The sequence below is a fragment of the Budorcas taxicolor genome, chromosome 4 (assembly GCF_023091745.1).
Source record: "Budorcas taxicolor isolate Tak-1 chromosome 4, Takin1.1, whole genome shotgun sequence".
Lineage (NCBI taxonomy): Eukaryota > Metazoa > Chordata > Mammalia > Artiodactyla > Bovidae > Budorcas > Budorcas taxicolor.
Genome location: NC_068913.1, coordinates 92,489,566 through 92,517,440, shown reverse-complemented (window position 1 = coordinate 92,517,440; position 27,875 = coordinate 92,489,566). Strand labels below are relative to the sequence as shown.

At 38.3% G+C, this 27,875-nt stretch overlaps 1 protein-coding gene across 1 annotated transcript in view; it reads left to right on the top strand.

The window, feature by feature from the left end:
- The window catches only part of GRM8 (glutamate metabotropic receptor 8), an 865,112-nt gene extending 843,171 nt beyond the window's left edge, over nt 1-21,941 (top strand). The window contains exons 9-10 of the mRNA XM_052638669.1: nt 14,955-15,201; nt 21,892-21,941. Coding sequence (XP_052494629.1) covers nt 14,955-15,201; nt 21,892-21,941 — 297 coding nt within the window. The remainder of the gene's footprint in view (nt 1-14,954; nt 15,202-21,891) is intronic.
- Nucleotides 21,942-27,875: the final 5,934 nt, after the last annotated feature.

Below are 27,875 nucleotides of genomic sequence, written 5' to 3'. Positions count from 1 at the left end.
CCCATGGACAGAGGAGCCTGGTGGGCTCCAGTCCATCGGGTAGTGAAGAGTTGCACATGACTGAGTAACTTCACTTTCACTTTTCACTCTCATCTCATGTGGGAATGGCAACCCACTCCAGTGTTCTTGCCTGGAGAATCCCAGGGACAGAGGAGCCTGGTAGGCTGCCTTCTCTGGGGTCACACAGAGTCAGACACGACTGAAGCAACTTCTTAGCAGCAGCATAGTCCATAGGGTCACAAAGAGTTGGACACGCCTGACTGAATTTCACTTTCATGTTCCAGGTGCCAATACTTTATATACACTGTCTCCTTAAAATTTTTAAGTCTAGTTATAAACACCTAGTGAGGGTGCCTTACTCTCAGTTGTACTTTTCTTAAGTTGGGAAGGGATATAGAGCTGAGCCCAAAGTTTCCATGCCCTGATGCTACATGCAAGACAGCAAAAGAGACACAGACGTAAAGAACAGACTTTTGGACTATGTGGGAGAAGGCAAGGGTGGGACGATATGAGAGAATAGCATTGAAACATGTATATTACCATATGTGAACTAGATCACCAATGCAAGTTCATTGTATGAAGCAGGGCACTCAAAGCTGGTGCTCTGGGACAACCTGGAGGGACGGGGTGAGGAGGGAGGTGAGAGAGGGGTTCAGGATGGTAGGACACGTGCACCCATGGCTGATTCATATCAATGATTAGCAAAAAACCACCACACTATTGTAAAGTAATTGGCCTCCAACAAATAAATGTTTTAAAACTGTGGAGAACGCTGACTTTGAGTTGTCTTACAGTTTAAAAGAGCATCTTGGGACTTCCCTGGTGGTACAGTGGCTAAGACCATGCTCCCAATGCAGGACCTGGATTCAATCTCTGGTCAGGGAACTATATCCCACATGGTGCAACTAAAGACCCCACATGCCCAACCAAGACCTGATACAGCCAAAAAACTGGATAAATTTAAAAAAAAAATAAATTAAGAAATCATCATGTTTATATATACAATAGTTTCTGTCCTAACCTAGGTACTGATCTGAAGGAAACAGGGCCCTCACATTTTCATATATTTTCTAGCTTTAGAGTCTGATGTCATTTTTCCTGTTGAAATTGCATGAGTTATTTCCTTGAAAGGAGTTCTTCATGTATTTATTTAATCTTTGGTTGCACTAGGTCTCTGTTGCTGTGCGTAGGCTTTCTCTAGTTACAGTGAGTCGGGGCTGCTGCTCGTTGTGCTGCACAGGCTTCTCATTGTAGTGGCTTCTTATGTTGCGGAGCTCGGGCTCCAGGCACGCAGGCTTGAGTTGCTGCAGCAGATGGGTTCAGTAGTTGTGGCACATGGGTTTAGTTGCTGCATGTCACATTCAGTTCTCTAGGACCAGGGATTGAACCTATGTTCCCTGAATTGGCAGGTGGATTCTTATCCACTGTGCCACTAGGGAAGTCCCCATGGGTTATTTCCCTTAAAAGTCAAAGTCAAGAGTAAGAATGCCTTAAAAAATGCAGAAAATTCAGGTATTCAGGCAGTGTTCTAGGTGTCATTTATAGCAGTGAATAAAATACATCAACATCCCTGGACTCATGGAATTTTTATTCCAGTTAAGGGGAAAAGGCAATATATAATTAGTAAAATATATAGACTTTTGTGCTAGAAAATATTAGATACTGAGGAGTGAAATAAAGCTGGGAAAGTAAAAGCTGGTGAAGGGGTGAGGGTTACAGTCTTTAACTTTATGTTTAGGAAAGGATTCACTGGGAAAGAATAGTTCAGTTCCTAAAGGAAGTAAAGGGGCAGGCATCAAATTTAGAAAGCTCAAAGCAGAAGCGTGCTTGATGTGTTTTAAGATTAGCCAAGAGGCCAGAATGGTGGGGCAAGAATGAATGAGGGGAAGAGTAAGGGCAATCAGTTCAGAGGCCCTTGTAGGCCATTGTGGGGACACCATCAATGAGGAATCATTATAGAGTTTTGAGAGTAAGGCTGACCTATTCTGATTAGTGAATGATGGGATTATTCTAGCTGCTGTGTTGAAAATCAGTCAGGTGATCAGAAAGAAGAGAACAAGAGCAGAAGAGATGTGTAGATGTCAACAGGACATCTTTTTGTAACAAATAATAATTTATTATTTATTTACTTATTTGTGGTTGTACTGGGTCTTTCTTGCTGTGCACATGCTTTCTCTAGTTGCAGTGAGTGGGGGCTACTCTTCGTTGCAGTGCACAGGCTTCTCATTTCAGTGGCTTCTCTTGTTGTGGAGCACAGGCTCCTGGGCATGTGGGCTCAGTAGGTGTAGCTTGCAGGCTCAGTTGCTCTGCAGCATGGGGAATCTTCCTGGATCAGGGATCAAACTTATGTCCCTTGCACTGGCAAGTGGATTCTTATCCACTGAATCACCAGGGAAGTCCATCAGCAGGACATCTATACTGAAAATCCAAATGAGAGAGGATCCTGGCTAGGACCAATGCAGTACAAGAGGGGTAAGTAGAAAATTATCCTGTACAGATCCTGAAAGTGGAATCAACAGGATTCAACCATATTGAGAGGAGAAGCATAAGAGAGGAGTCAAGAACAATTGGTGAGTTGGAATTAAGATGAGGAAACCACTGGAAGAAGTAGTTTAGGAGTGATGATAGGATGAAGATGCTTGTTAGTCTTGTATCATATATCAGATATACAAGGGGGTGGGGTATGCTACCTAGAAGGGCAGCTGAGCTTCCTAGGGAGGTCCTGAAATTCAGTTCAGTTCAGTCATTCAGTCGTGTCCAACTCTGTGACCCCATGGACTGCAGCATGCCAGGCTTCCCTGTCCATCACCAACTCCCAGAGCTTGCTCAGACTCACGTCCATTGAGTCAGTGATGCCATCCAACCATCTCATCCTCTGTCTCCCCTTCTCCTCCTGCCTTAAATTGGTCAGGACTTAAATAGTTTGTAAGGCAGGGCTACCTGCATAACATGTGAGGTCCACTGAAAAATGGAAATGGCAGCCTTCCTCATTCAAAAATTATTTAAGATCTCAAAACAGTGACAGAAGAACATGAAACCAATTATGATGCCATTCCCAGGTGGCACCCATGGTAAAGAACCAGGCTGCCAACGCAGGAGATATAAGAGACATGGGTTTGATCCCTGGGTTGGGGAGATCCCCAGAGAAAGGAATGGCAATCCACTATAGCCTTCTTGCCTGGAGAATCCCATGGACAGAGGAACCTGGTGGGCTATATTCTATGGGGTCACAAAGAGTCAGACACAACTGAAGTGACTTAACATGATGTCTTTCCTAGTGAAGGAGTCTGAGTACAGACAGTACACCTGGAAAGCTAGCCCAATAGATAGATAGACAGACAGACAGACAGACAGATAGAGATAAATATCCAAGGACTGAGGTCTGGGATGCATACATGCTCTATTGTGTCTGACTCTTTACAACCCCATGGACTATACCCACCAGGCTTCTCTGTCCATGGATTTTTTCCATCAAGAATACTGGAGTGGGTTACCATTTCCTCCTCCAGGGGGTCTTCCCCTCCCAGGGATTGAACCTGTTGTCTTCCATATTAGCAGGCATATTCATTACCACTGAGCCACCTTGGAACCCCCGAGGCCTGTGATACCTCAAGGTAATTATGTGAGTTGTGTTAGAGAAAACAAGGAGGCTCTCTCAGAACTGACTTAGAAGGAGATGCCAGCAAGGTATTTGAACTAAATGAAACAGAAACAATGATCAAATGATTAATATGAACTTGGGATGGTTCATCGGTGCTCAGGGCCAGCCCAAAGAACTGGGTCATTGCCCCAGTGTCTGCTATGTCCAGTTGTTAGGAGAGTTTTGATTAGCTTGAACTGTTGCATGCTAGGTTGATTTGAGGCTTTTATCACTCACAAGACAACTCCAGAGTTTCTCTATACACTTCTCTATCTTTAAAAAAATTTGTTTTAATCACTTATAGTAATGAATGACTATTTTAGTCCACTGACCAAAGCCTTTCTGAAAAGCAGAAGAAAAATCCTTTATGAATACAGGTGTCACTTTGGTGGGCACACAGATGAGGGAGTAGATAACAGGGGTAGAGAAAGGCAGGCTTTAAACAAAAACGTAGCTTTCTCACTGGTCAGACTGTGTGTGAGGCAGCCAAATAGGACCTGGCTAGCTGGCAGAAAGTGAGATGAAACCATCCAGGGCAAGGCAGAAATATTGAGGAATAAATAATCTGTTTCGTATCAAATGGCACAAACCCATCTGGGGTGTTAGACTTCATAATAGGTTACCTTAGTTACTTAGGAGTTGAAAACTTACCAGCTTGGATATCTGTAGAGTTCTGTGTGCAGACAGCTGGTTGAAAGGGTTGAAAACTGACCTGTCTCCTGAAGTAATATAATCTCTTCCCTCCTTACTCTTCCTGTAGTCTTTAGTGATTCCAGGTCACGACCTACACTGAGTAGACCCTGGATGTGCACATGTGACTCCTGCAGAGAATGAAGAAGAATCTGTAATAGGTCCCAGAAAAGACGCCATGTTAATACGCTCTATTGTGCCATCTCCTCCCTGACTTAGCTAGACATCATTTAAATCTGTACCAGTGCATCTGATTGTTTCAGATTCAAAATGTCCAGGGGTCATTAGAGGCAGAGGGGAGTGACAGGCTATCAGTGGACATAATAGAAAAGACACCCCCCTTCCTCCAAGTACTAGTGTCTTGGAGTGATAGGGGGCAGAAGGTGGGGCATAGAAGAAGGGTGGAAAGAAGAAGGTCACATTAACATATCCAGTACCACCGTCAGCATTTCTCAATGGATTTATGTTGGTTATAGGGAGTTGAATATAGTTCCCTCCTAATATAGTTAGGATATTCTGGTGAGCTGTGACTGCTATAGAAAGCCAGTACACTATTCTACTCCCTTTCGGCAAATAGGAGTTTACTTTGAGGAAAAATTTTGTTCTGACTACTTTGAAGTACGAATCCAGAAGCACTTTCCTTTATATCATAAAGTCAGAGCACGGCTGTCAGCTCTTCGTTAAACTGTCTACTCTGGATTACTGACTCATAGACCACTCTCTTCTATATTCCTGGAAGTATGCTTTGTTGGCAGCCTTTTAGAGTCAAAGTTGTAGGGCAAATAATCTTTGTTGAGCTACTACTCTTTTCTGCCTTTCAGTCATTTTATAAAAATTATGTCATTTCATCTGTAACCTTTCTATAAAAAAGTACTATTTTTCTCCATTTTGGTGGCTCAGTAATAAAGAACCTGCCTGCCAAGCAGGAGACATGAGTTTGATCTTTGGGTCGGGAAGATCCCCTGGAGAAGGAAATGGAAACCCATTCCAGTATTCTGACCTGGAAAATCCCATGGGCAGAGGAGCCTGGCAGGCGAGAGTCAGGCACTACTTAGCGACTAAACTACTACCATGCCATTATACCTGTAATCCTTCCATGAGAAAAGTGTTAATTTCTTCCATTTCATAGGTAAGAAACTAAAGGTCAGAGAGGAAAACAAGATCTCACAACTGTTCAGTTGCCAGGGATGTTTTATTTTCACCTGGTGGGTCGACTAGGGAATTTTACCACCCAGAAGGCAACTGTGGAGTTTCTCTGTAAATGTCTATATCTTAAAAAAAAAATTATAAATCATAAGCACTGGTGCTGGAATTCAATTTTAGGTCTGCTTGATCATGTTCCTTGCTTACATGACTCAAATAATTAGACTATTCAACAGGTATAAAAGAAATCCAGGAGATTTTTGGAAACACCAATCCTTTAATGTAATCTTTCCATTTCTTCCGAAATATGGAAGATACTAAAAGTCCTATCATCCATGGTGCTAAGACATTCGCATCTCTAGAATGACAGTAGGTGGTGGTATTTTATTTCTTTGCTTATTTTGCTTTCACTGAGGTTATAATAGTCATTTTATTTCAATACATATTCAAATATGAAGTTCAAAAACTCAGTCTACTCACAGTCTAAAATCCTGTTAACAAAGACTTAGCCATTATAAGGTTTTAGATTTTAGGATATGATTTTGGTATAAATGGTTTTTATGTAGTAGTTCAGTTCAGTTCAGTCACTCAGTCATGTCCGACTCTTTGCAACCCCATGAATCACAGCACGCCAGGCTTCCCTGTCCATCACCAACTCTAGGAGTTCACTCAGATTCACGTCTATCGAGCCAGTGATGCCATCCAGCCATCTCATCCTCTGTCGTCCCCTTCTCCTCCTGCCCCCCATCCCTCCCAGCCTCAGAGTACTAGTATCTTGGAGTGATAGGGGGCAGAAGGTGAGTCAACTCTTCTCATGAGGTGGCCAAAATACTGGAGTTTCAGCTTTAGCATCATTCCTTCCAAAGAAATCCTAGGGCTGATCTCCTTCAGAATGGACTGGTTGGATCTCCTTGCAGTCCAAGGGACTCTCAAGAGTCTTCTCCAACACCACAGTTCCAAAGCATCAATTCTTTGGCACTCAGCTTTCTTCACAGTCCAACTCTCACATCCATACATGAGCACAGGAAAAACCACAGCCTTGACTAGATGGACCTTAGTCGGCAAAGTAATGTCTCTGCCTTTGAATATGCTACCTAGGTTGGTCATAACTTTTCTTCCAAGGAGTAAGTGTCTTTTAATTTCATGGCTGCAGTCACCATCTGCAGTGATTTTGGAGCCCCCCAAAATAAAGTCTGACACTGTTTCCACTGTTTCCCCATCTATTTCTCATGAAGTGATGGGACCAGATGCCATGATCTTCATTTTCTGAATGTTGAGCTTTAAGCCAACTTTTCACTCTCCGCTTTCACTTTCATCAAGGGTTTTTTAGTTCCTCTTCACTTTCTGCCATAAGGGTGGTGTCATCTGCATATCTGAGGGTACTGATTTTTCTCCCGACAATCTTGATTCCAGCTTGTGTTTCTTCCAGCCCAGTGTTTCTCATGATGTACTCTGCATAGACGTTAAATAAGCAAAGTGACAATATACAGCCTTGACATACTCCTTTTCCTATTTGGAACCAGTCTGTTGTTCCATGTTCAGTTCTTTGTTGCTTCCTGACCTGCATACAGATTTCTCAAGAGGCAGGTCAGGTGGTCTGGTATTCCCATGTCTTTCAGAATTTTCCAGTTTATTGTGATCCACACAGTCAAAGGCTTTGGCATAGTCAATAAAGCAAAAGTAGATGTTTTTCTGGAACTCTCTTGCTTTTTCCACGATCCAGTGGCAATTTGATCTCTGGTCCCTCTGCCTTTTCTAAATCCAGCTTGAACATCTGGAAGTTCATGGTTCACATATTGCTGAAGCCTGGCTTGGAGAATTTTGAGCATTACTTTACTAGCGTGTGAGATGAGTGGAACTGTGTGGTAGTTTGAACATTCTTTGGCATTGCCTTTCTTTGAGATTGGAATGAAAACTGATGTTTTCCAGTCCTATGGCCACTGATGAGTTTTCCAAATTTGCTGGCACATTGAGTGAAACACTTTCACAGCATCGTCTTTCAGGATTTGAAATAGCTCAACTGGAATGCCATCACCTCCACTAGCTGTGTTTGTAGTGATGCTTCCTAAGGCCCATTTGAGTTCACATTCCAGGATGTCTGGCTCTAGGTGAGTGATCACACCATCGTGATTATCTGTGTTGTGAAGATCTTTTTTGTACAGTTCTTCTGTGTATTCTTGCCACCTCTTCTTAATATCTTCTGCTTCTCTTAGGTCCATACCATTTCTTTCCTTTATCGAGCCCATCCTTGCATGAAATGTTCCCTTGGTATCTCTAATTTTCTTGAAGAGCTATCTAGTCATTCCCATTCTGTTGTTTTCCTCTATTTCTTTTCATTGATCGCTAAGAAAGGCTTTCTTATCTCTTCTTGCTATTCTTTGGAACTCTACATTCAGAACTCACATTAAAATTTTCATAAGCTGTTGTAAGAGAGCACAGAAGTAAGGTCAGCATTATGGCATAGTTTGCAAGCATAATGACTGAAAGAGAGCTTGAAACACTAAGCATAGTACTATTTGGCCTAATTCTATGATTATTACATCTTCTATTGAGTTGGTTTGCTGAAAGGACAGACTACAGTAATGCATTTATGTGGAAACCAGCTTTTCAGAATCTACTTCACGCTTAATATTTAGCAAAATAAAATACTATATATTACAGAAATTATTCTGAAAAGGGGAAGATATTTATCATGTATATTTGTGGTAGCAGATATAATTTATAAAACTTTCAAACTAGAAAGGTGTTTATGAATTGTTTGGTCTAGTATTATATGTTTTTAAAAGACCAGCAGAATAAGACTTATAAAAAGAATCCTAGTAATCAATGTAATGGGCTTCCCTGGTAGCTTAGTGGTAATAAACCCACCAGCCAATGTAGGAGACACAGGTTTGATCCCTGGGGAGAAAAGATCCTCTGGAGGAGGAAATAGCAACCCACTCCAATATTCTTGCCTGGAAAATACCAGGCACAGAGGAGGCTCGCAGACTGCAGTCCATGGGGTCCCAAAAAAGTTGAACGCAACTTAGCAACTGAGCAGGAGCATAATAAATGCAGATGTTCCTATCGTTTCATGGCTGTTTCGTCTCTGGAGGTATTTATGTTTGGTTTTGTTTCTTTTTTAAGTTAAATTGACTTGGCTGGGTCTGACTTGGATAAAATTGATAGTTTACCTATTTGAGAGACTTTGAAATATTTATATCTGTAATTTACATTTGGCTCTATTTTTTCTTTATATCCTTTCTGTGCAGCCCATGTTCTGCTTATCCTTTCTGAAGCTATACTAACAGGAGAATAAGTAGGAGTCCAAAGGGGATTAACCAATGCAAGAGAAGCCTATGAGTATTCATAAGTTTCCTAAAAGTAGGCGGCATATCTTAGGGAGGTTTATGTGGTTTAAAGGCACATTGTCACATTTTAACAGGACCTTCTTAATTATAGTGGGCTTCCCTGGTGGCTCAGATGGTAAAGCATCTGCCTGCAATGCGGGAGACCTGGGTTTGATTCCTGGGTCAGGAAGATCCCCTGGAGAAGGAAATGGCAATCCACTCCAGCACTCTTGCCTGGAAAATCCCATGGACGGAGGAGCCTGATAGGCTAAAGTCCATGGGGTCGCAAAGAGTCGGACACAACTGAGCGACTTCACTTTCACTTTCTTAATTGTAGTAGATCTTTTTTAGTTTAGTTCAGTCACTCAGTCCTGTCCGACTCTTTGCGACCCCATGAACCGCAGCACGCCAGGCCTCCCTGTCCATCACCAACTCCCAGAGTCTACCCAAGCCCATGTCCATCGACTTGGTGATGCCATCCAACCATCTCATCCTCTGCCGTCCCCTTCTCCTCCTGCCTCCAATCTATCCCAGCATCAGGGTCTTTTCCAGTGAGTCAGTTCTTTGCATCAGGTGGCCAAAGTACTGGAGTTTCAGCTTCAGCATCAGTCCTTCCAATGAGTATTCAAGACTGATTTCCTTTATGATGGACTGGTTGGATCTCCTTGCAGTCCAAGGGACTCTCAAGAGTCTTCTCCAACACCACACTTCAAAAGCATCAATTCTTCGGTGCTTAGCTTTCTTTAGAGTCCAGCTCTCACATCCATACATGACCACAGGAAAAACCACAGCCTTGACTAGATGGACCTTTGTTGACAAAGTAATGTCTCTGCTTTTTACTATGCTGTCTAGGTTAGTCATAACTTTCCTTCCAAGGAGTAAGAGTCTTTTAATATCATGGCTGCAATCACCATCTGCAGTGATTTTGGAGCCCCCCAAAATAAAGTCTGACACTGTTTCCACCATTTCCCCATCTATTTGCCATGAAGTGATGGGACCAGATGCCATGATCTTAGTTTTCTAAATGTTGAGCTTTAAGCCAACTTTTTCACTCTCCTCTTTCACTTTCATCAAGAGGCTCTTTAGTTCCTCTTCACTTTCTGCCATAAGGGTGGTGTCATCTGCATATCTGAGGTTATTGATATTTCTCCCGGTAATCTTGATTCCAGCTTGCTTCTTCCAGTCCAGCGTTTCTCATGATGTACTCTGCATAGAAGTTAAATAAGCAGGGTGACAATATACAGCCTTGACGTACTCCTTTTCCTATTTGGAACCAGTCTGTTCCATGTTCAGTTCTAACTGTTGCTTCCTGACCTGCATACAGATTTCTCAAGAAGCAGGTCAGGTGGTCTGGTATTGCCATCTGTTGAAGAATTTTCCATAGTTTATTGTGATCCACACAGTCAAAGGCTTTGGCATAGTCAATAAAGCAGAAATAGATGTTTTTCTGGAACTCTCTTGCTTTTTCCATTATCCAGTGGATGTTGGCAATTTGATCTCTGGTCCCTCTGCCTTTTCTAAATCTAGCTTGAACATCTGGAAGTTCATGGTTCACATATTGCTGAAGCCTGGCTTGGAGAATTTTGAGCATTACTTTACTGGCATGTGAGATGAGTGCAATTGTGCGGTAGTTTGAGCATTCTTTGGCATTGCCTTTCTTTGGGATTGGAATGAAAACTGATCTTTTCCAGTCCTGTGGCCACTGCTGAGTTCTCCAAATGTGCTGGCATATTGAGTGCAGCACTTTCACAGCATCATCTTTCAGGATTTGAAATAGCTCAACTGGAATTCCATCACCTCCACTAGCTTTGTTCGTAGTGATGCTTCCTAAGGCCCATTTGACTTCACATTCCAGGATGTCTGGCTCTAGGTGAGTGATCACACCGTCATGATTATCTGTGTCATGAAGTTCTTTTTTGTATAGTTCTTCTGTGTATTCTTGCCACCTCTTCTTAATATCTTCTGCTTCTATTAGGTTGCTACCATTTCTGTCCTTTATTGATCCCATCTTTGTATGAAATGTTCCCTTGGTATCTCTAATTTTCTTGAAGAGCTCTCTAGTCTTTCCCATTCTTTTATTTTCCTCTATTTCTTTGCATTGATCACTGAGGAAGCATTCTTATTTCTCCTTGCTATTCTTTGGAAACTCTGCATTCATATGGGTATATCTTTCCTTTTCTCCTTTGCTTTTCACTTCCCTTCTTTTCAGAGCTATTTGTAAGGCCTCCTCAGATAGCCGTTTTGCTTTTTTGCATTTCTTTTTCTTGGGGATGGTCTTGATTCCTGTCTCCTGTACAATGTCATGAACCTCTGTCCATAGTTCATCAGGGACTCTATCAGTCTAGTCCCTTAAATCTATTTCTCACTTCCACTGTGTAGTTTTCTCAAATATAATATGGGTTTTCACTTGTTGGCAGGTAGCCTAGTCAAAGCAATGATTTTTCCAGTAGTCATGTATGGATGTGAAAGTTGGACTATAAAGGAAGTTGAGCACCAAAGAATTGATGCTTTTGAATTGTGGTGTTGGAGAAGACTCTTGAGGGTCCCTTGGAGTGCAAGGAGATCAAACCAATCAATTATAAAGGAAATCAGTCCTGAATATTCATTGGAAAGACTGATGCTGAAGCTGAAGCTCCAGTACTTTGGCCACCTGAGAACTGACTCACTGGAAAAGACCCTGATGCTGGGCAAGATTGAAGGCAGGAGGAGAAGAGAATGACAGAGGATGAGATGGCTGGATGGCATCACTGACTCAATGGACATGAGTTTGAGTAAGCTTCGGGAGTTGGTGATGGAGACGGAAGCCTGGCATTCTGCAGTCCATGGTGTTGCAAAGAGTTGGACACGACCGAGCGACTGAACTGAACTGAGCTTAAGAGGTCATGACATGTATTAATTTATCACTTTGCTGAGGGATGTGTTTTCATGATGTCTGTATTGAGGCTGGCCTCCCACTCCAGTATTCTTGCCTGCAAATCCCACTTGCAGAGGAGCCTGGTGGGCTACAGTCCCTAGGGTCACAAGCAGTAGGACATGACTGAAGTGACCTAGCATGCACATGCACATCCATAGCCCAACATATACAATCTGGATTCACATCTCATTATTTTGTGTTTCTCATTTAAAATGTCATCAATCTCAATGTCCATTTCACAGAGTGGAATGTATAGAAAACATATTTTATATTATTTGTATAAATCAAGGGATTCTTGAAGATCTTCATATACTTGAAAATAATGAGTGGTATCTAAGTAATTATTGTTGTTTAGTTGCTAAGTCATGTCTTGACTCTTTGTGACCCTATGGACTGTAGCCCATCAGGCTCCTCTGCCCTTGGGATTCTCTAGGCAAGAATACTGGAGTAGCTTGCCATTTCCTTCTCCAAGTAATTATTATATAATTATATTATGTATATAATTATTATGTAATTTCTTATTATTACATAATTATGTGTAATTATTATGTAATTTCTGTATTATGAGTGGTATCTAATTAATTATTATGTAATTTTTAGAGATATATAAGGAAAAATGTTGATTACATATCCTAAGGAAGTTTATAGTCTATTTGTATGTTTTATATGAATTATTACAAAGTTTACATAAATGACTATAATTATATAGTAACACAATAGCAAGTGCTCCACTGTATTTATTTTTCAATGCATTAGTGCTTAGAAGTAAAATAAGGACAATATAATTAAGATAAGATTTATCATGAAAGACTTCCTGGAGGAGGGGAACTTTGAAAGAAGCCAATCCTAAATATCTCTACTTGATGAGTATTCCCACACTCATGATAGGGTTTTAAGCAAAGAGCAGCTTTAGTGGTAGATAAACTGAACTTAAACTCAGTAATCCACAGGATATGATTTCTCTGACAAGGACAGCCTCTTTAGTGGTGTCTAAAGTTTTCTTCACAGGTTGGACAGTGCCTTATTCAAGGCTTTGTCATCTGTTAATAGAAACAGTCTCCCCTAGAAAAAGGCAGCCATAGGTTGATTCAAGTATTTATCCTTGAAGGTATATGTATTTTGAGGCTTTATTAAAAAGGATACAATTTGCATGGGTCCTGGGGATTACCAGATGCAATCTGACAACTTTATGTTTTCATAGGTATCATTACACGTGAACAGATATTAATGAAGATCAAGTAAATGATCAAGGGATCTCTTCATAATCTTAAAACATGGCTACTTGTAGCCTCAATATTCCAACTTATTTGGGAAAAATTATCTTTTGAGCTCAAGGAATGAAAAATGTTAGTAAATCAAAGGTTTTTATTTTTAAAGATGTGATATATTCATATGATAGAATATTACTGACTCTCAAAAAAAAAAAAAAAGGAAATCTTAACATTTGTGGCAACATGGATGAACCTGGAGGACATTATTCTAAGGGAAAATTACCCAGAAATGCCACATGATTTCACTCACATGTGGAACCTAAAATCGTTGTTCAGTCACTCAGTTGTGTCCACTTCTTGGTGACCCCAGGGACTGTAGCACACCAGGCTTCTTTCTCTTTCACTATCTCCTGATGTTTGCTCAAACTCATGTCATTGAGTCGATGATGGCATTCAACCATCTCATCCTCTGTTGCCCCCTTTTCCTCCTGCTCTCAATCTTGCCAGCATCAGGGTCTTTTCCAATTAGTTGGCTCTAAAATAGCCTAAATATTTTAAATATTTAAAAAATATTTTAAATAGGCAGACTCATAGAAGCAGGAGCAGAACTGTGGTTACCAAGGGCAGGGGGAAGGGGAACTGAGGAGATACCGTTCAAAACGTATGAACTTCCAGTAATGCAAGATGAATATGTGACTATAGTAAAATTACTGAATTGCATACACTTGAAATTTGCTAAGAAATTTGCTTAAATATTATCACCAAAAAGTAAAATAAAATAAAAAGAATGAATAAGAATCTTCTGTGGTGATCCAGTGATTAAGAATCTGACTTTCAATGCATGGGATATGGGTTTGATCCTTCGTTATGGAACTAATATCCCACATGTTGTTGGCAACCACAGCCATGTACTGCAGTGAAGAGCCACAGAGCTGCAACTAAGATCTGATGTAGCCAAATTTAAAAAAGAATGAATGGAAATAATGGTAACTGTAATGGATACATTAATTAACTTGATTGAGATAATTTCATAATATGTTCAGCAAAATATCAAGTTCTATACTTAAATATACAGAATTTCTATTTTTTGATTATACCTCAATAATACTGGGGAAGAGAAGAGATTAGAATACTATCATGTCTGTTTTCATAACAAAATGAAAAAGCCAAAAGCAATGATTTTATGCTTGACTTTTTCAGCTCATTAACCTCTAGATTGCAGGAAGAAAAATCTTCCAGAGGGCCTTCTCTTTGTAAGCACCAGAGCAGTCAATTTCAGTGAAATAAGGATAAAAAATGAACACACAGGGAGAATTCTCAAAATGCAGATGTCAGGACCCATCCCCAAAGGGCATATTTCAATCCTGGAAGGAGGAAGTCTTTCGTTATTTTCTAAAAGCACCCACGCATATTTGGATCTGATGCTGTCATCTAGAACCCCCTCCGAATTATCTCTGGGTGGGAGAGGCTGTTCAAAAAATCAAGCCCTTATGGCATGCTTGTGATTTATCAGGTTTGGAAGCTCCACTTAAGTCATTATGTGTAGATGCAAACACTAGCATTATTCAAGCAATGGTGTGAAAGAGTGATGTTATGGACTATTTCACTCCCACTCTATTTCTACTGTATATAATTTACCTTCTAGGTTAAGTTTATTGTTTAAAGGATAACGTTTGACCCTGGGATACCACCCTGAAGAAGGTTTGTGTGACATAAAGTGTTAATTTTTTGCTAGACTAGTTTTGTTCCCTTCCTTATATATGGTTAATTACAATCTAAACAGGAAATTAAGCTCCATCAGCCTACTTGTTTTTTGGTCTGTTTTAAGGAATTGGGCTTTATCAATAACACAACTTTATCCACATGTGTGGGTGGGGATAAAGGAATGTTTGACTATAAGTAAGGGTAGTTTTAATAAGGACCTTTTAGAAGAGAAACTGAAACAATTTCAGAAAATGGTTGTGTTATTTGCTGTATCTTAGATCAGGCCTACCAACATTGATTCCTTTTTTTTTTTCCTTCCTCAGATGTACATCCAGACAACAACACTCACTGTCTCCATGAGTTTAAGTGCTTCGGTGTCTCTAGGCATGCTGTATATGCCCAAGGTTTATATTATAATTTTTCATCCAGAGCAGAATGTTCAAAAACGCAAGAGGAGCTTCAAGGCTGTGGTGACCGCTGCCACCATGCAAAGCAAACTGATCCAAAAAGGCAATGACAGACCAAATGGCGAGGTGAAAAGCGAACTCTGTGAGAGTCTTGAAACCAACAGTAAGTCATCCGTAGACTTTCCGATGGTCAAGAGCGGGAGCACTTCCTGATAGATGTACGTTGAACATTCTTCTACTGGTCTTGGGGACTGTACAACATGGTTCCAAGGGCATGGTGCTATCCACACACCATGAGACCATCACAGTAGTTAGAACCATTTGGTTAGAACCAAAGGATTTCAGTGCAAGTGTCTCCTCTCCAGAGCATGAACATAGACACAAATTCTCTTTCACAAAGGGTGACGCTCAAGTCTCTCTTGTGAAGCATCACAGAGCTTGAAGCTTGGAACTAGGCTCCATTTATAAAATTATCTTTTAGTATTCATTCTCCAATTGTTGTTAGTTCAATATGGGTTGCTCTTCATAGAATTAGCAGTTAACTAGTATTTATGGAGCATGTTACCAAAGATCTTACACAAATAGCATGTGTGTGTGCTGAGTTGCTTCAGTTGTTTTCAACTCTTTGTGACCCCATGGACTGTAGCCCGCCAGGCTCCTCTGTCCATGGGATTCTTTAGGCAAGAATGCTGGAGCAGGTTGCCATGCCCTCCTCCAGGGGATCTTCCCAACCTAGGGATCAAACCTGTGTCTCCTGCTTTCCAGGCAGATTCTTGACCCACTGAGCCATCAGGGAAGCCCCTTATACAAGTAGACAATATGCTATTTAGGTATTTAGGGAAAGGAGAAAATTATTTAGCCAACATGTTAGGTTCAGTCATAGTTTATATTTGTTTCCCCAAAGTGATCCCCTTCTCTGGCTTTCATTGATCTCTCTAATTCTTAATATGTATTCAGATAGAGTTCTTCTCTGAAAGCCTCATGACCCTGAAAATAGGACTCTTGCTACTACAACCACTCCTCCACTTTTCCTTTCCTCACCTATCTTCCTCTTCTCTATATTCATCCCTGAAGAAGCACATAACAATACACTATTACCAAACTAATCCAGTAGAGTTTAACTGAACTATTCAAGTCCTTCTTGGTATCTATTGAAGAACAGAAAATTGAAAGTATGTATTGCAAAATACCAGAAAGTTGAATACAGTGAGAGTGTATATATATATAAACATACACACACACACATACGTTCTCTCTCAGATTCTTCCAGGAGGCTATATCTCCTATTCTCTGTACATTTGACATTAAATACAGGGATGATTGAGTTAATTTTAGCTGATTCAATTATTATAACAACTTAATCTACAACACTGTCTACTTTAATGTCCTATATGCAGAATTATCCTTACTAAATAAGCATGTATTACTTAAACTTACTGACTTCAGTTACTATCAGACTTCTTGGAATGATTGGCCAGATCCTCTAGGAAGATGAATATCAAATTTATCCATATATCTATTCACCCTTCTGCAAATGTGAACCCTTAAAAAAGTACAAGAGAAGATACAATAAGGGTTGGTTTGGTATCAGATTGTTAAAACCACCTCTGATTATAGGTAGGGAATTGACTGATAGTGGAGCTATTTGGGCACTTAGCAGAGGGTGTACTAAAACCACTCTTAAAGGCATTCTATCAGAGTAGAATGCTTGTGACTTGAGGGCAGAATTTGATGTGCTTCCGTTTCTTGAAAGCATCAGTGCAGGAAGTTAATACCTATTGTAGGATGGCCAGTGATACAGTTTGAACACTGGCATCTCTCAGTATGACTCACCAGAGTCTATAGATGCACTTGGTTTTTAACAGCAATCCAAAGAACTTTACATAGTATGGCTGCAAATGGAAACAAGCAAATATACAGTGAAGTAAATATCAGTTATCCTAGATTTACCTCTGGAACGTAATAAGGAAAAAAATAATCAACATTTTCCACCCCTTTAAAAAATAAATCAGTTCCCTGAAGGGAAAATTTCTGGTGTTGATAAAGACTAATCCCATGTCATAAAAATAAGTCTAACACATTTTGTTTTCCTTCTATTATTTTCTATTGACGCTGAAATGGAAATTTCATAGCATGAGTACATTTCCCTATTTCTTCTGAAATAAGAATGAAAGATTACAAAAGTGGAGCCTCTCTGGTGGGTAATCCAATAATATTCTGGAGGAGTCAAATGCTCACTTTTGAAAGGTGACAGAAAGCTAAGATAAGGTGAATCAAGATAAAGTCAATTATGACCTCAAAGAAGGTTAAACTGTACTTTGTAGTTTTCATCTTTTGCAGGAGTGGTTTGGGTTGAATAAATTAAAGTGATTACAGTTCAGACATTCAAGAAAAGAGTATAGGAAATCTCCACACATCCTTCTTCCATCCTACTCCCTGTAACCACTATTAACCTTTGCTTACTTAGACCACTAGCAACCATGGACCCTGTGGATGCCTATCCCATCTGCCACATGTTTGAATGGAGTCAAAAGTCTTCCAAAATCACAAACTCTCAAAAACTTGAAGAGTTTAAATGCAATATTTTTCTTCTATAAGAACATTTTATGTCTTTGAAAGTATAATTGAAAACTGAAAAAGCTCTTGCCATTAAATTCTCTGTAACTAGTATTGTACCTCCTTGGATTTGAAATACCTCCTTGCAAAACTGAGGGAGCCCATTCTCAATCAGTCCCAGGCTGGTTAATTCACTGGGACTGTGTCCATGTTGTTGCATTCTCTTACTTTCTGCTATCAGACTTTTGATAAATCAACCTCACTACCATGACATGACAATGACATACAGGATAGTGTTTTGTAAACTATAAATCACTATGTAAAGGTAGATATATCATTGCTGTCTTGAAAATATAAATTGGCCTCGGGGTCATAGAAAAGAGAAGACAAAATTCAAAAACTATTTTTTTAGCATCTCTATTTTTAATATGTGAAGGATTTGATAATTATGGATACTGTTCTACAGTTGGAATTTTTTTCAAATTAGCTGTGTATTTATGATATACATGCAATATTTTTTCTTCAAATTGATAGATCTCTACAAATTCCTCATACTTAAGCCATTTCATCTTAAAGATGACTTGTTAATGCCTGAAATTCTGATCATACATAGAAGGTTTTAAAGCTTCTAAAGGTACACAGAATAAATAAAAGGAATGTGAAGCTGTAAGGTACACCAAACCAGTCCATGTTAATGATTGAATTTGCAGAATATTACATTTCACATGTAAAAAGGTCAAGTGCTGTTTCATAAAACTTCTCCTGAGAAGAGAGTTAGGAACAAAGTTGATATATATAAATTTTATCAACGGTACCCAATTAACAAATGTTGTAACATGGTAGTCCTTAAGCTCTGTTCATGCATAATTCATGAGAACAGCTGCTGTTGGAGGTAGATCCGCTTTCTCTGGCTTATAAACCCAGTGTGTGTGCACAGGAAATTCATTGTTGCTGAATTCAAACCTGATTTTCACAAAGCATATTCATCATCAGAAGTATTACATTAGCTCATATGTATATCTCTGAATCCTTTGTGTTCTGTAAGACTTCTGGAATGAAGGCAAAGGTACCACTGCTGCCATGAAAATCCACAGACATACCTCCTTCTATTGAGCTTCACTTGATTGTGTTTCCCAGATACTGCCTCTTTTTCTTTTTCTTTTTTTCAAAAACTGAGCATTTGTGTGAAACTTGCATTGTTGGATGATGGTTAGCATTTTTCAGCAATATTTTTATCTAGTTAAGGCATGTGCATCATGTTTTTAGACACACTATAATTACACACTTAATAGGCTATAGAATGCTATAAACAGAATTTTTTTTTTTTTGCCATGCGCTGCCAAATCCCTGTGTGGCACTTCATTCCCTGACCAGGGATGGAACTCATGCATGCTGCACTGGGAGCTCAGAGTCTCAACCACTGGACTTCCAAGGAAGTCCTAACGTAGCCCTTATATGCAGTGCGTGTGTGCGTACCTATATGCTAAGTCACTTCAGTCATATCCAACATTTAACAGCCCCATGAACTGTAGCCCGCAAGGCTCCTCTGTTCATGAGATTTCCCAGGCAAGAATACTGGAATGGGTTGCCATTTCCTTCTCCAGGGGATCTTCCAGATCCAGAGATGGAACCTGCATCTCCTGCATTGGCAGGCATGTTCTTTACCACTACTGCCACTTGGGAAGCCCTTATATGCACTGACTTGCAAAAAATATTCACATGACTTGCTTTATTGTGTGCAATATCATTTTCCCTAGTGATCTGGCCCACAAAGTCTAGATTGGTCTCTGAATAATAGAAAAGATAAGACTTAAAATTCAGACGTGTTCAGAGCCTTGCATCCCTTTTCTAATAAATAAAAATTATAATTACTTTCCTTTTGTAAAGTATAGTCTTAGTTCTCAGTAGAATTCTACCATCTTTTTCTGGAGGTCACTTCCAAGAGTCTAAAAAATAAAATATGAATTTCTAAAGAGGTTTAGAGTCTTAAAGTTGGAATGATCCTTGAATAACATCTGAATATCATCTTAGTCAAGGTCTTTCGGTTATTGTTCTTCTGTTACCTCCATAATTTTTCTTTCTACCTATCTTCAAATCTGATAAATATTTCTTACATGTTTAATTATTAAATATACTGAATATGGCAAAAAGTTGAGTATTTTTCTTTCAGGGCCATTTTTTTTAACTCATAATTTTTCTTCATCTTATCAACAAAGACCATCTGAAAGTCTTTCAAAAACGGCTGAAGTATAGATTTTATTTTCTTAGAAAATATTTAGAGGGATATGATAACATTATACAAACAAGAAAGAAAAAAATTAAAAATGAAATAAAGACCAAAAAAATCACTGTCCCATTTGACACCAAATCAAATGGAACAGACACCCTAGCTTTTAGAAGAGTAAATAGAAAGAAAGCATTCCATATTGATTCTATAAGAAAACTGCTGTTCCCCCACAAATCTCCCCTGCCTCTGTCCTCACAAAAACCCAATGTTATGGATTGTGGACCAGTGATGAAACTGAGGCCCTGTAACCTGGTTTAGTGATGTTTTTGCACTCATTTTGTAGAGAAGAGGATGCAATTTAAAACCAAGTCTAAGATCTACTTCCTTTCAATTGCACGTCAATAATAATCTAATGTGAGCACTATAGAAAGATATGCAGATATGTCCCACCTGTTTTTAGCATGAAGCTCGTATTAGTCAAGGAAATAGAAATAGCAAAAACATCTACAATTAGCACATCCTGGGCTACTTGCTTTAATTTTACTGATTGTGATCTTTAGGTAATGCTGGTCTCTGATAAAAATTATCTGGTCAATTAGCAGAGTTCATGTACACTAAAATGGAATGAGTGTAATCACCCATTATTTCAGAGAAGAAACTTTACAATTTTCTTATTCAGTGTTCAAAAGTAAATCATTCTCAAAAAAAAAAAAAAAAATCTGTTTCACTGTGAATTGGATTTATGTAGTGAAATACGTAGGCTTCCCTGGTGGCTCCATGGTAAGGAATTTGCCTGCCATTTCAGGAGATGAGGGTTTGATCCCTGAGTTAGGAAGATCCCCTGGCAAAGGAAATGGAAACCTACTCCAGTATTTTTGCCTGAGAAATCCCATGGACAGAGAAGCCTGGTGGGCTACAATCCATGGGGGTCACAAAAGAATCAGACACAACTTAGTGACTAAACAACAAAGTGAAACATATACGTTCAGCATTTTTTCTTATTTTTTCTCATTTATTCCAGAATTTCACTGAAAAATAGAACATCACACTTGAATTTCAGAACAGAGATTTATTCCATCACAGCTTTCAAAAACACAAAGGAATTATCTGGATTTAGACTTGTATTTCTGGAAATTTAAGTATAAATATCAATTTGACTTAGAATATTTTCTTGTTCATACCTATTTAATAATTTTACAATAATGGGTTTTATTTCACAGTAAGCTGGTACCAGAAAACTTAAATATTCATTTGCTTCTTCAAGTTTTTATTTTTTAAACATCTCCATTTGTATCCTTTTGATGAAACCAGACCATAAATATGTGTTGGCAATACATTTTAGTGCACTCACTTTTAGAGTTTAAAAGTATTATATTTAAATAAAAGATACATTCACTCTCAAAGCATGACTAATTATAATGAAGTGAAGTGAAGTCGCTCAGTCGTGTCCGACTCTTTGCAATACCATGGACTGTAGCCTACCAGGATCCTCAGTCCATGGGATTTTCCAGGCAAGAATACTGCAGTGGGTTGCCATTTCCTTCTCCAGGGGATCTTCCCAACCCAGGGACAGAACCCAGGTCTCCTGCATTGTAGGCAGATGCTTTACGGTCTGAGCTACCAGGGAAGCCAACTATAATGACTGACCCTTTTTTGGTCATCAAGCAGGCTTAAAAAATCGATGTCTTTAATGTGGATTATTAAAAAAAAAATCTTTTTTTATTTTTCAGGATACAGAATTGATCTGTTCTTTCATTTTTTTACACTGTAAATCTCTGTTAATCAAAACACACATTAAATAGAATTTCACCTAACTTTATTAAACACCAAGGTGTTCATATTTTTAGTTTTATGCTAAATGTATATATTATAAATGAAACTAGTGGTTTCACAGATCAAAAATTCTGCTTTTTATTTCTACAGCTGTTGAATTCCTACCACGTGGTTTAAAATAACATGTTTTAAAGACCGCATATCATAAAAAGTCACTTTAAGATTTGAATTTTAAGATCATTTTAACAAACTGATGTATTATCCTGTACTATAATTTGTCTTAATTTGTCTTAACAGCTTCCTCCACCAAGACGACATATATCAGCTACAGCAATCATTCAATCTGAAACAGGGAAACGATACAGTATGAAGAAATGTGGTATGCGATCTTAAACAATGAACGTGACACCACCAACACTCACTCCTGGAGATCTCTGTAGACTACAATCAATCAAATCAATAGTCAATCTTGTAAGGAACAAAAAGTAGCCACAAGCCAAAAGTATTAATAATAGGGAGTGAAGAAACCCGTTTTATACAATACAACCAATGAGTGTCAAGCTAAAGTATTGCTTATTCATGAGCAGTTAAAAAAAAAAAATCACAAAAGGAAACTAATGTTAGCTTGTGAAAAAAACAAAAACAAAAACAAATGCTGTTGAAATATGAAATAAACCTTGTCTGATGTTATTCTTGTAAGTATTTTTCTGTGATTGTGAGAACTCCCGTTCCTGTCCCACATTGTTCAACTTGTATAAGACAATGAGTCTGTTTCTTGTAATGGCTGACCGGATTGAAGCCCTGGGTTGTGCTAAAAATAAATGCAATGGTTGATGGTTGACGCATGCAATTTTTTATACAAATAATTTATTTCTAATAATAAAGGAATGTTTTGCAAATGTTGAGAGTTGTTTTGTTCCAGTTTTAAAGCCAGGGAAAACTTTCCAGTTGGCACTTCTGCCGTTATTTAACTCCTGCTGTAAAAGCCCTGATGTGCCAAGAAAATACTATTTCCTCGAGGAATGTGTTTTTGTACATTTCCTTGTATGTGAAGAAGATTGTTTTTTATTTCTATATCAAAAAGAATTATTTGTGTAAGACTTTGTGACTATTTCAAGATTTATGTGGTAGTTTTTCATAGTAATTGCCTTTTTCCTGAAGAATCAAGTAGTAGTTTGAGGTTAATTGCTTCAGGTATCATAATTAACAAATGATGAGTTAAACATTAAATGTGACTTGTGAGAATATAATCTGAAAGTCTTCATCTAAAAGTATATTCAGGTATCACTGAAATTCTCCATTTTCTAAGTCAAACTTTTGCATAATGAAATAGTCCAAGGTGTATAATATTAACTTTTTCTCACCTGGACCTGGTGTCCAGTGAAATCAATGAAGTAATGACCCTTACCCAATACATTCCTCAAAGCACAGAATTAACATATTTATTCCCTTGGCATCACTAAAGAAACCACATTTCAGATAACATGTCAATGCTTTCTTATTTTCCAAATGAAAACATTCATTGGTTCATAGAACAGTATCATTAAAGAGAGAGAAAACAGGGAGCCTGTGTTACGCTAATAAACCATGCTAGGATGGCTAAACAGACCCTGTTAAAGACTTCAAATCTGCTACCATTTTTATCATGGGTGCCTCTTATCTACACAGTCCCAGACATCCATCAAGTCAATGGGTCTCTAAGATCATTTTGTTACTAAATGTTCTCTCTGCTGAGTTAGCTTGGATGGCTCATTGCACTCCTTATAAATACAAAGAGCTATCTGTGCTCTGTATCTTCAACTAGGATATTGACAGTCACTTTATTTAATATAGAGGGTTAAAGTAGAACAGTTCAGGCACCTTCAACACAGAATAACATTTCCTAGATCCCAACCCAGAGAGCTGCATACAGAAGGAAATGGGTACTTATTGGCCTCTTGTTATAGTATCTGTTGCTTGTAGATAATATGTAAATCCAGAGAGAGTATTATTTTCAAGTTTTCAGATAATCTGAATTACTGATAAATACAATCCTGTAATCAGGATTGTATACCCATCTCTAGGTGTGCCTTTCTAGATAAGGCCTAGTTTAAAACAAACTAAACTCATAACTACATATTTAATATATTTTATTGTGCCATGTAGCTCAGTATCAATAGCTAACCAAGAAAATTAATTATGATCATATTTTAATTTTTAAATGGACAGTTTTCTTTGTATTGGAGATTACTATCCATTTTTATAATTTTTTAAACAAGTAAGTATATAGACGTTTGGCTGAGGAAAAAAATGCTTGAATTTTACAAGCCTTGTATTTCATTCAGAGAGCAAAATTCAAGTGTATATTCATATTTTCGTTTAATAGTTGACTCTAGTCAGGGTAAGTGGATGCGACAGAGTGATTATGAGAGCAAAGCTGGACCAACGGTGGGTTTTTATGATGATGATGATTTTTTCCTTTTAAGGCTTTAGAAAGAAAAATAAAACATTAAGCCAAATTCATTACATTTCCAAATTGTTTTTCCAGTTACAAACTTACTAATGGGTTGTCTTTCTTAAGTACTTTTGTAAACAATTGATAATTCTTTGGTGTTCTACAGATTTTTATTTAGCTCATAATGGAGTTGAATAATAGTTTTCAGAGATTTACATATGCCAATTATCTTGTATAACATTATCTCAGTGGGAAATTTTCTTCCTGATGAAACTATCATCTCCCCAGGCAATGGGAGGATAAACTCCCTCACTCTCTTATAGTAGGAGCTGGAACATTCTGACCTCCACTGCAGTTATTTTCTCAGGGACTCTGCAGAGGGCTCAGGGGATAGTCATATATGCTGGGACAGTGTGGGGAGACATCCTGTAAGGAGAAGGATTTAGCGTGTGCCTAGTAGTGGTTCACAAGTCCCATGCTTTAAAACGAACTGCCTGTGTACTATAGATAAGCAAATGCAAAGTTGCATGGAAATAATATACTATTATATTCTTTAGAATCGACCTTGTGTTTTATTCTGGCCAGGAAATGTCACATCTAATCTCAGCATGCCAGAGGGAATGCTAAAAATGTAGCCTAAGGTAATATTCAGCAAATGTCACTTGTATACAATAAGCAACATATTAGTGTGACCTTGGGCCAACCAAATCTGACCTCAATTAAAAAAAAAATTAGCTTATACTTGCTAATATTTAAAGGCATCTGAATCTGTGATGGTTGAGCTGGCACAGACTAATTTTATTTTTAAGGAAAATTTATCATAAATTTAAATTCGAGGGGTGACCGCTGGGACATGAATAGGGAGCTAAATGATTAAGCTTAATTTTTGGTGTTTATCAGAAATTTTCACATAAAATTTATCATTTTAGAAGAACAGGATTTTACTTTTTTTAAGTAAATACCATATTACAGGAAATCTCACTAAGAACAGAAGTTTGTGTCATTTTATTTCCTTCCCCTTTGACTCTATATTCTCTATTATTTACCAATGACAGTGGAGAATAACAATTTTCTAAATTATGTCAGCCAACAATGATGTTTTATTCAGTCTTTAAGTGGAAGAAATGCCATTCTTAAACTCTATTATGCAACATTACCAATTTTTCTCATTTCATTTATTTAAATTCCTTTAATGTGAGTATTTCATCTATCTTTTAGAATAAAATTACTAAAAATAACAATAAGGTTGCATGAAAGGATGAATAAGAAACAATGCCAAATTATAGAATATTCTAATCATACAAAATAATCTTTAGAAATGCTCCATTTTGCTTTTATTATTGTTCCCTTTTAATAGACATATGAATAATGAAGAAACATTTGAGCATAGCTAGAAGAAAAGATTTCCTTAAGAAGAAATGAAGTCTATGACTGTTCAGAAGCTTGCTGTCATTCTTGGAAAGTATCATATTATAGTAACAAAAAGAACAATTGTTAAAAAAAATTCCACTCTCTATGTTCTATTTCAGTTTATTCCTTACAAAACTTTTTGTAGCATAACCTTTAATGATGTTCTGACTTATGAGTGCCATTATTTTTTATTTAATTTAACCCTTCATTGGGATATTAAGAATTTTTTTTTTTTACCGTTGAACTCAGTGTGTTGTGAAGCCTCGTACTATATTTTAGCTATCTGCAGAGTGATAAGGATAGAAAAAAGGAAATTTGACCCATTAAATATTTATTTTTCTAATGCCTAATTTAGTAGTTTTAGCAAAGTTAACTTTGACAAATTACTTTTTACAAAGGTATGAAGGCCAGGAATAGACTGGGACCTATTGAAAAGAATAGGCCATGCAATATCTTGGATGGGAGGTAGGGGTGATGTGATTATAGAAAACAGGAAAGGCAAAAGATCAACGTGATGTATCAGGCTTTGAAGTAAGCCAGCAAGATTATTTACCAATGAACAGTATTCTTGCCTGGGGAATCCCATGAAGAGAGAAGGCGGGTAGGCTACAGTCCATAGAGTGGCAAAAGAGTCAGACATGATTCAGCGACTGAACCACCACCACCACCACCACCACCAATGAACTAAGTTCCATGAGGTAAGTTCACTAGAACATAGGATGATCTAATGAAAATCATCAGACAGCTAATGAAGAGAGCTCATGAAAATTGTCAGAATGGTCAAGTATAATTCTGAAAGAGTTAAAAATATAACTTCCATAAGGAGGCAGAAGGAATAAGTTAAGGATATTATTCAGTCCACTTATTAATTAGGAAACCAGTAATATGTTAAAAATGAATACAAAGAGCAGATGAGAAGCTAACGATAAATACATATTTTTTTAATATTTGTAATTAGATAGTGAGATAGATCAGGGGATTCCCAGGTGGTACTAGAGGTAAAGAACTCACCCGCAGATGCAAGAGATGCAAGAGACACGGTTTCAATCCCTGGGTTGGGAAGATCCCCTGGAAAAGGAAATGGCCACTCTAGTATTCTTGCCTGGAAAATTCCATGGACAAAGCAGCCTGGCAGACTGCAGTCCATAGGGTCGCAAAGAGTCAGACACTACTGAAGTGACTTAACATTCATGCATTAGGATATATCAGGGGATAAGATATAAAACTAAATAAACTGTAAACTTAGAGATCATCTGTTCCACTGGACAGATATTAATTGAATCTACTAAATAAAAATGACAAATTAACCCCTGTATTTACAGGGTTGTAAAATAATCATGTTGATAGAAATTCAAATGGAGCACTATATTGGAAAAATCCCCTTTAACATCTTTTACCTATTTTTAGGTTTTTGGATAATTTTTCTAAGTTATATTTTATTGTTTCCCCTAACTTCCAACATTGCATTTGTAGTGTCTGAATAATAAGGGCTTCCTAGATGGTGCAGTTGGCAGAGTCCACCTGACAGTATAGGAGACCCAAGAGATGTAGGTTCCCTGGGTCGGGAAGATCCCCTGGAGGAGGAAATGGCAACCCATTCCAGTATTCTTGCCTGGAAAATTTCATGGACAGAGGAGCCTGGCAGGATACAGTCCATGGTGTTGAGAAGAGTTGGACACTACTAAGCATGTGCTCATACACACACACACACACACACACACACACACACACACACACACACGTGCCCCTAAAATCATATTAAGATAATCCAAGTTAGTACAAGAAGGGTTCTGGGATGAGACTCTGTTTTAATTATTCTTTCTTTAATATTTGTGTGCAACTCTGAGGCTGGATTGAATAAGATGATATGGAGGATAAATGCAAATAAATGTGTTGCAGCCTTCAGCTCACAGTCCTCTATCAAGCCGTTCCACAAACAATCTGTGAATCTGTGATTTCTTCCTTTTGTCCCGTAGGGATTTGTCATCTCTGGGGGTGTTCATTCTCTCTTTTTGGTAGCATATTATGCAAAAAGGGCAAATTGGCTTTTCAAGATTTTCGCGAAAGATGACAAGCCGTGGGTAATTTATCTTGCCTCCATGCATATCTCCTAGTTGTCCTTGGCTATTACCCTGGTCTTTTTTCATATCCTGCCACTGGTGTCCTCCAGGCAAGAGAAGCAAGAATGAAGTCTTTCCAATCAGAGGGCTGGAGTTTGCAAGGGCAGAAGTATGATGAATAGAGCTCTGCTTTTCAACAAATATCCTAGAACTTATGAACATCCATCTACCCCTCACTTCTAGTTTTTAATGGAGTTCTAGTAGCATTGGAACTCAATGAGAATCTTGACTAACCTGGAAGAAGGAAGAAGAAGCAATGTGTAGAAAGCATAACACAGATGAGATTTACTAACTTTTCTGTTGTTGTTGTTTTTTTT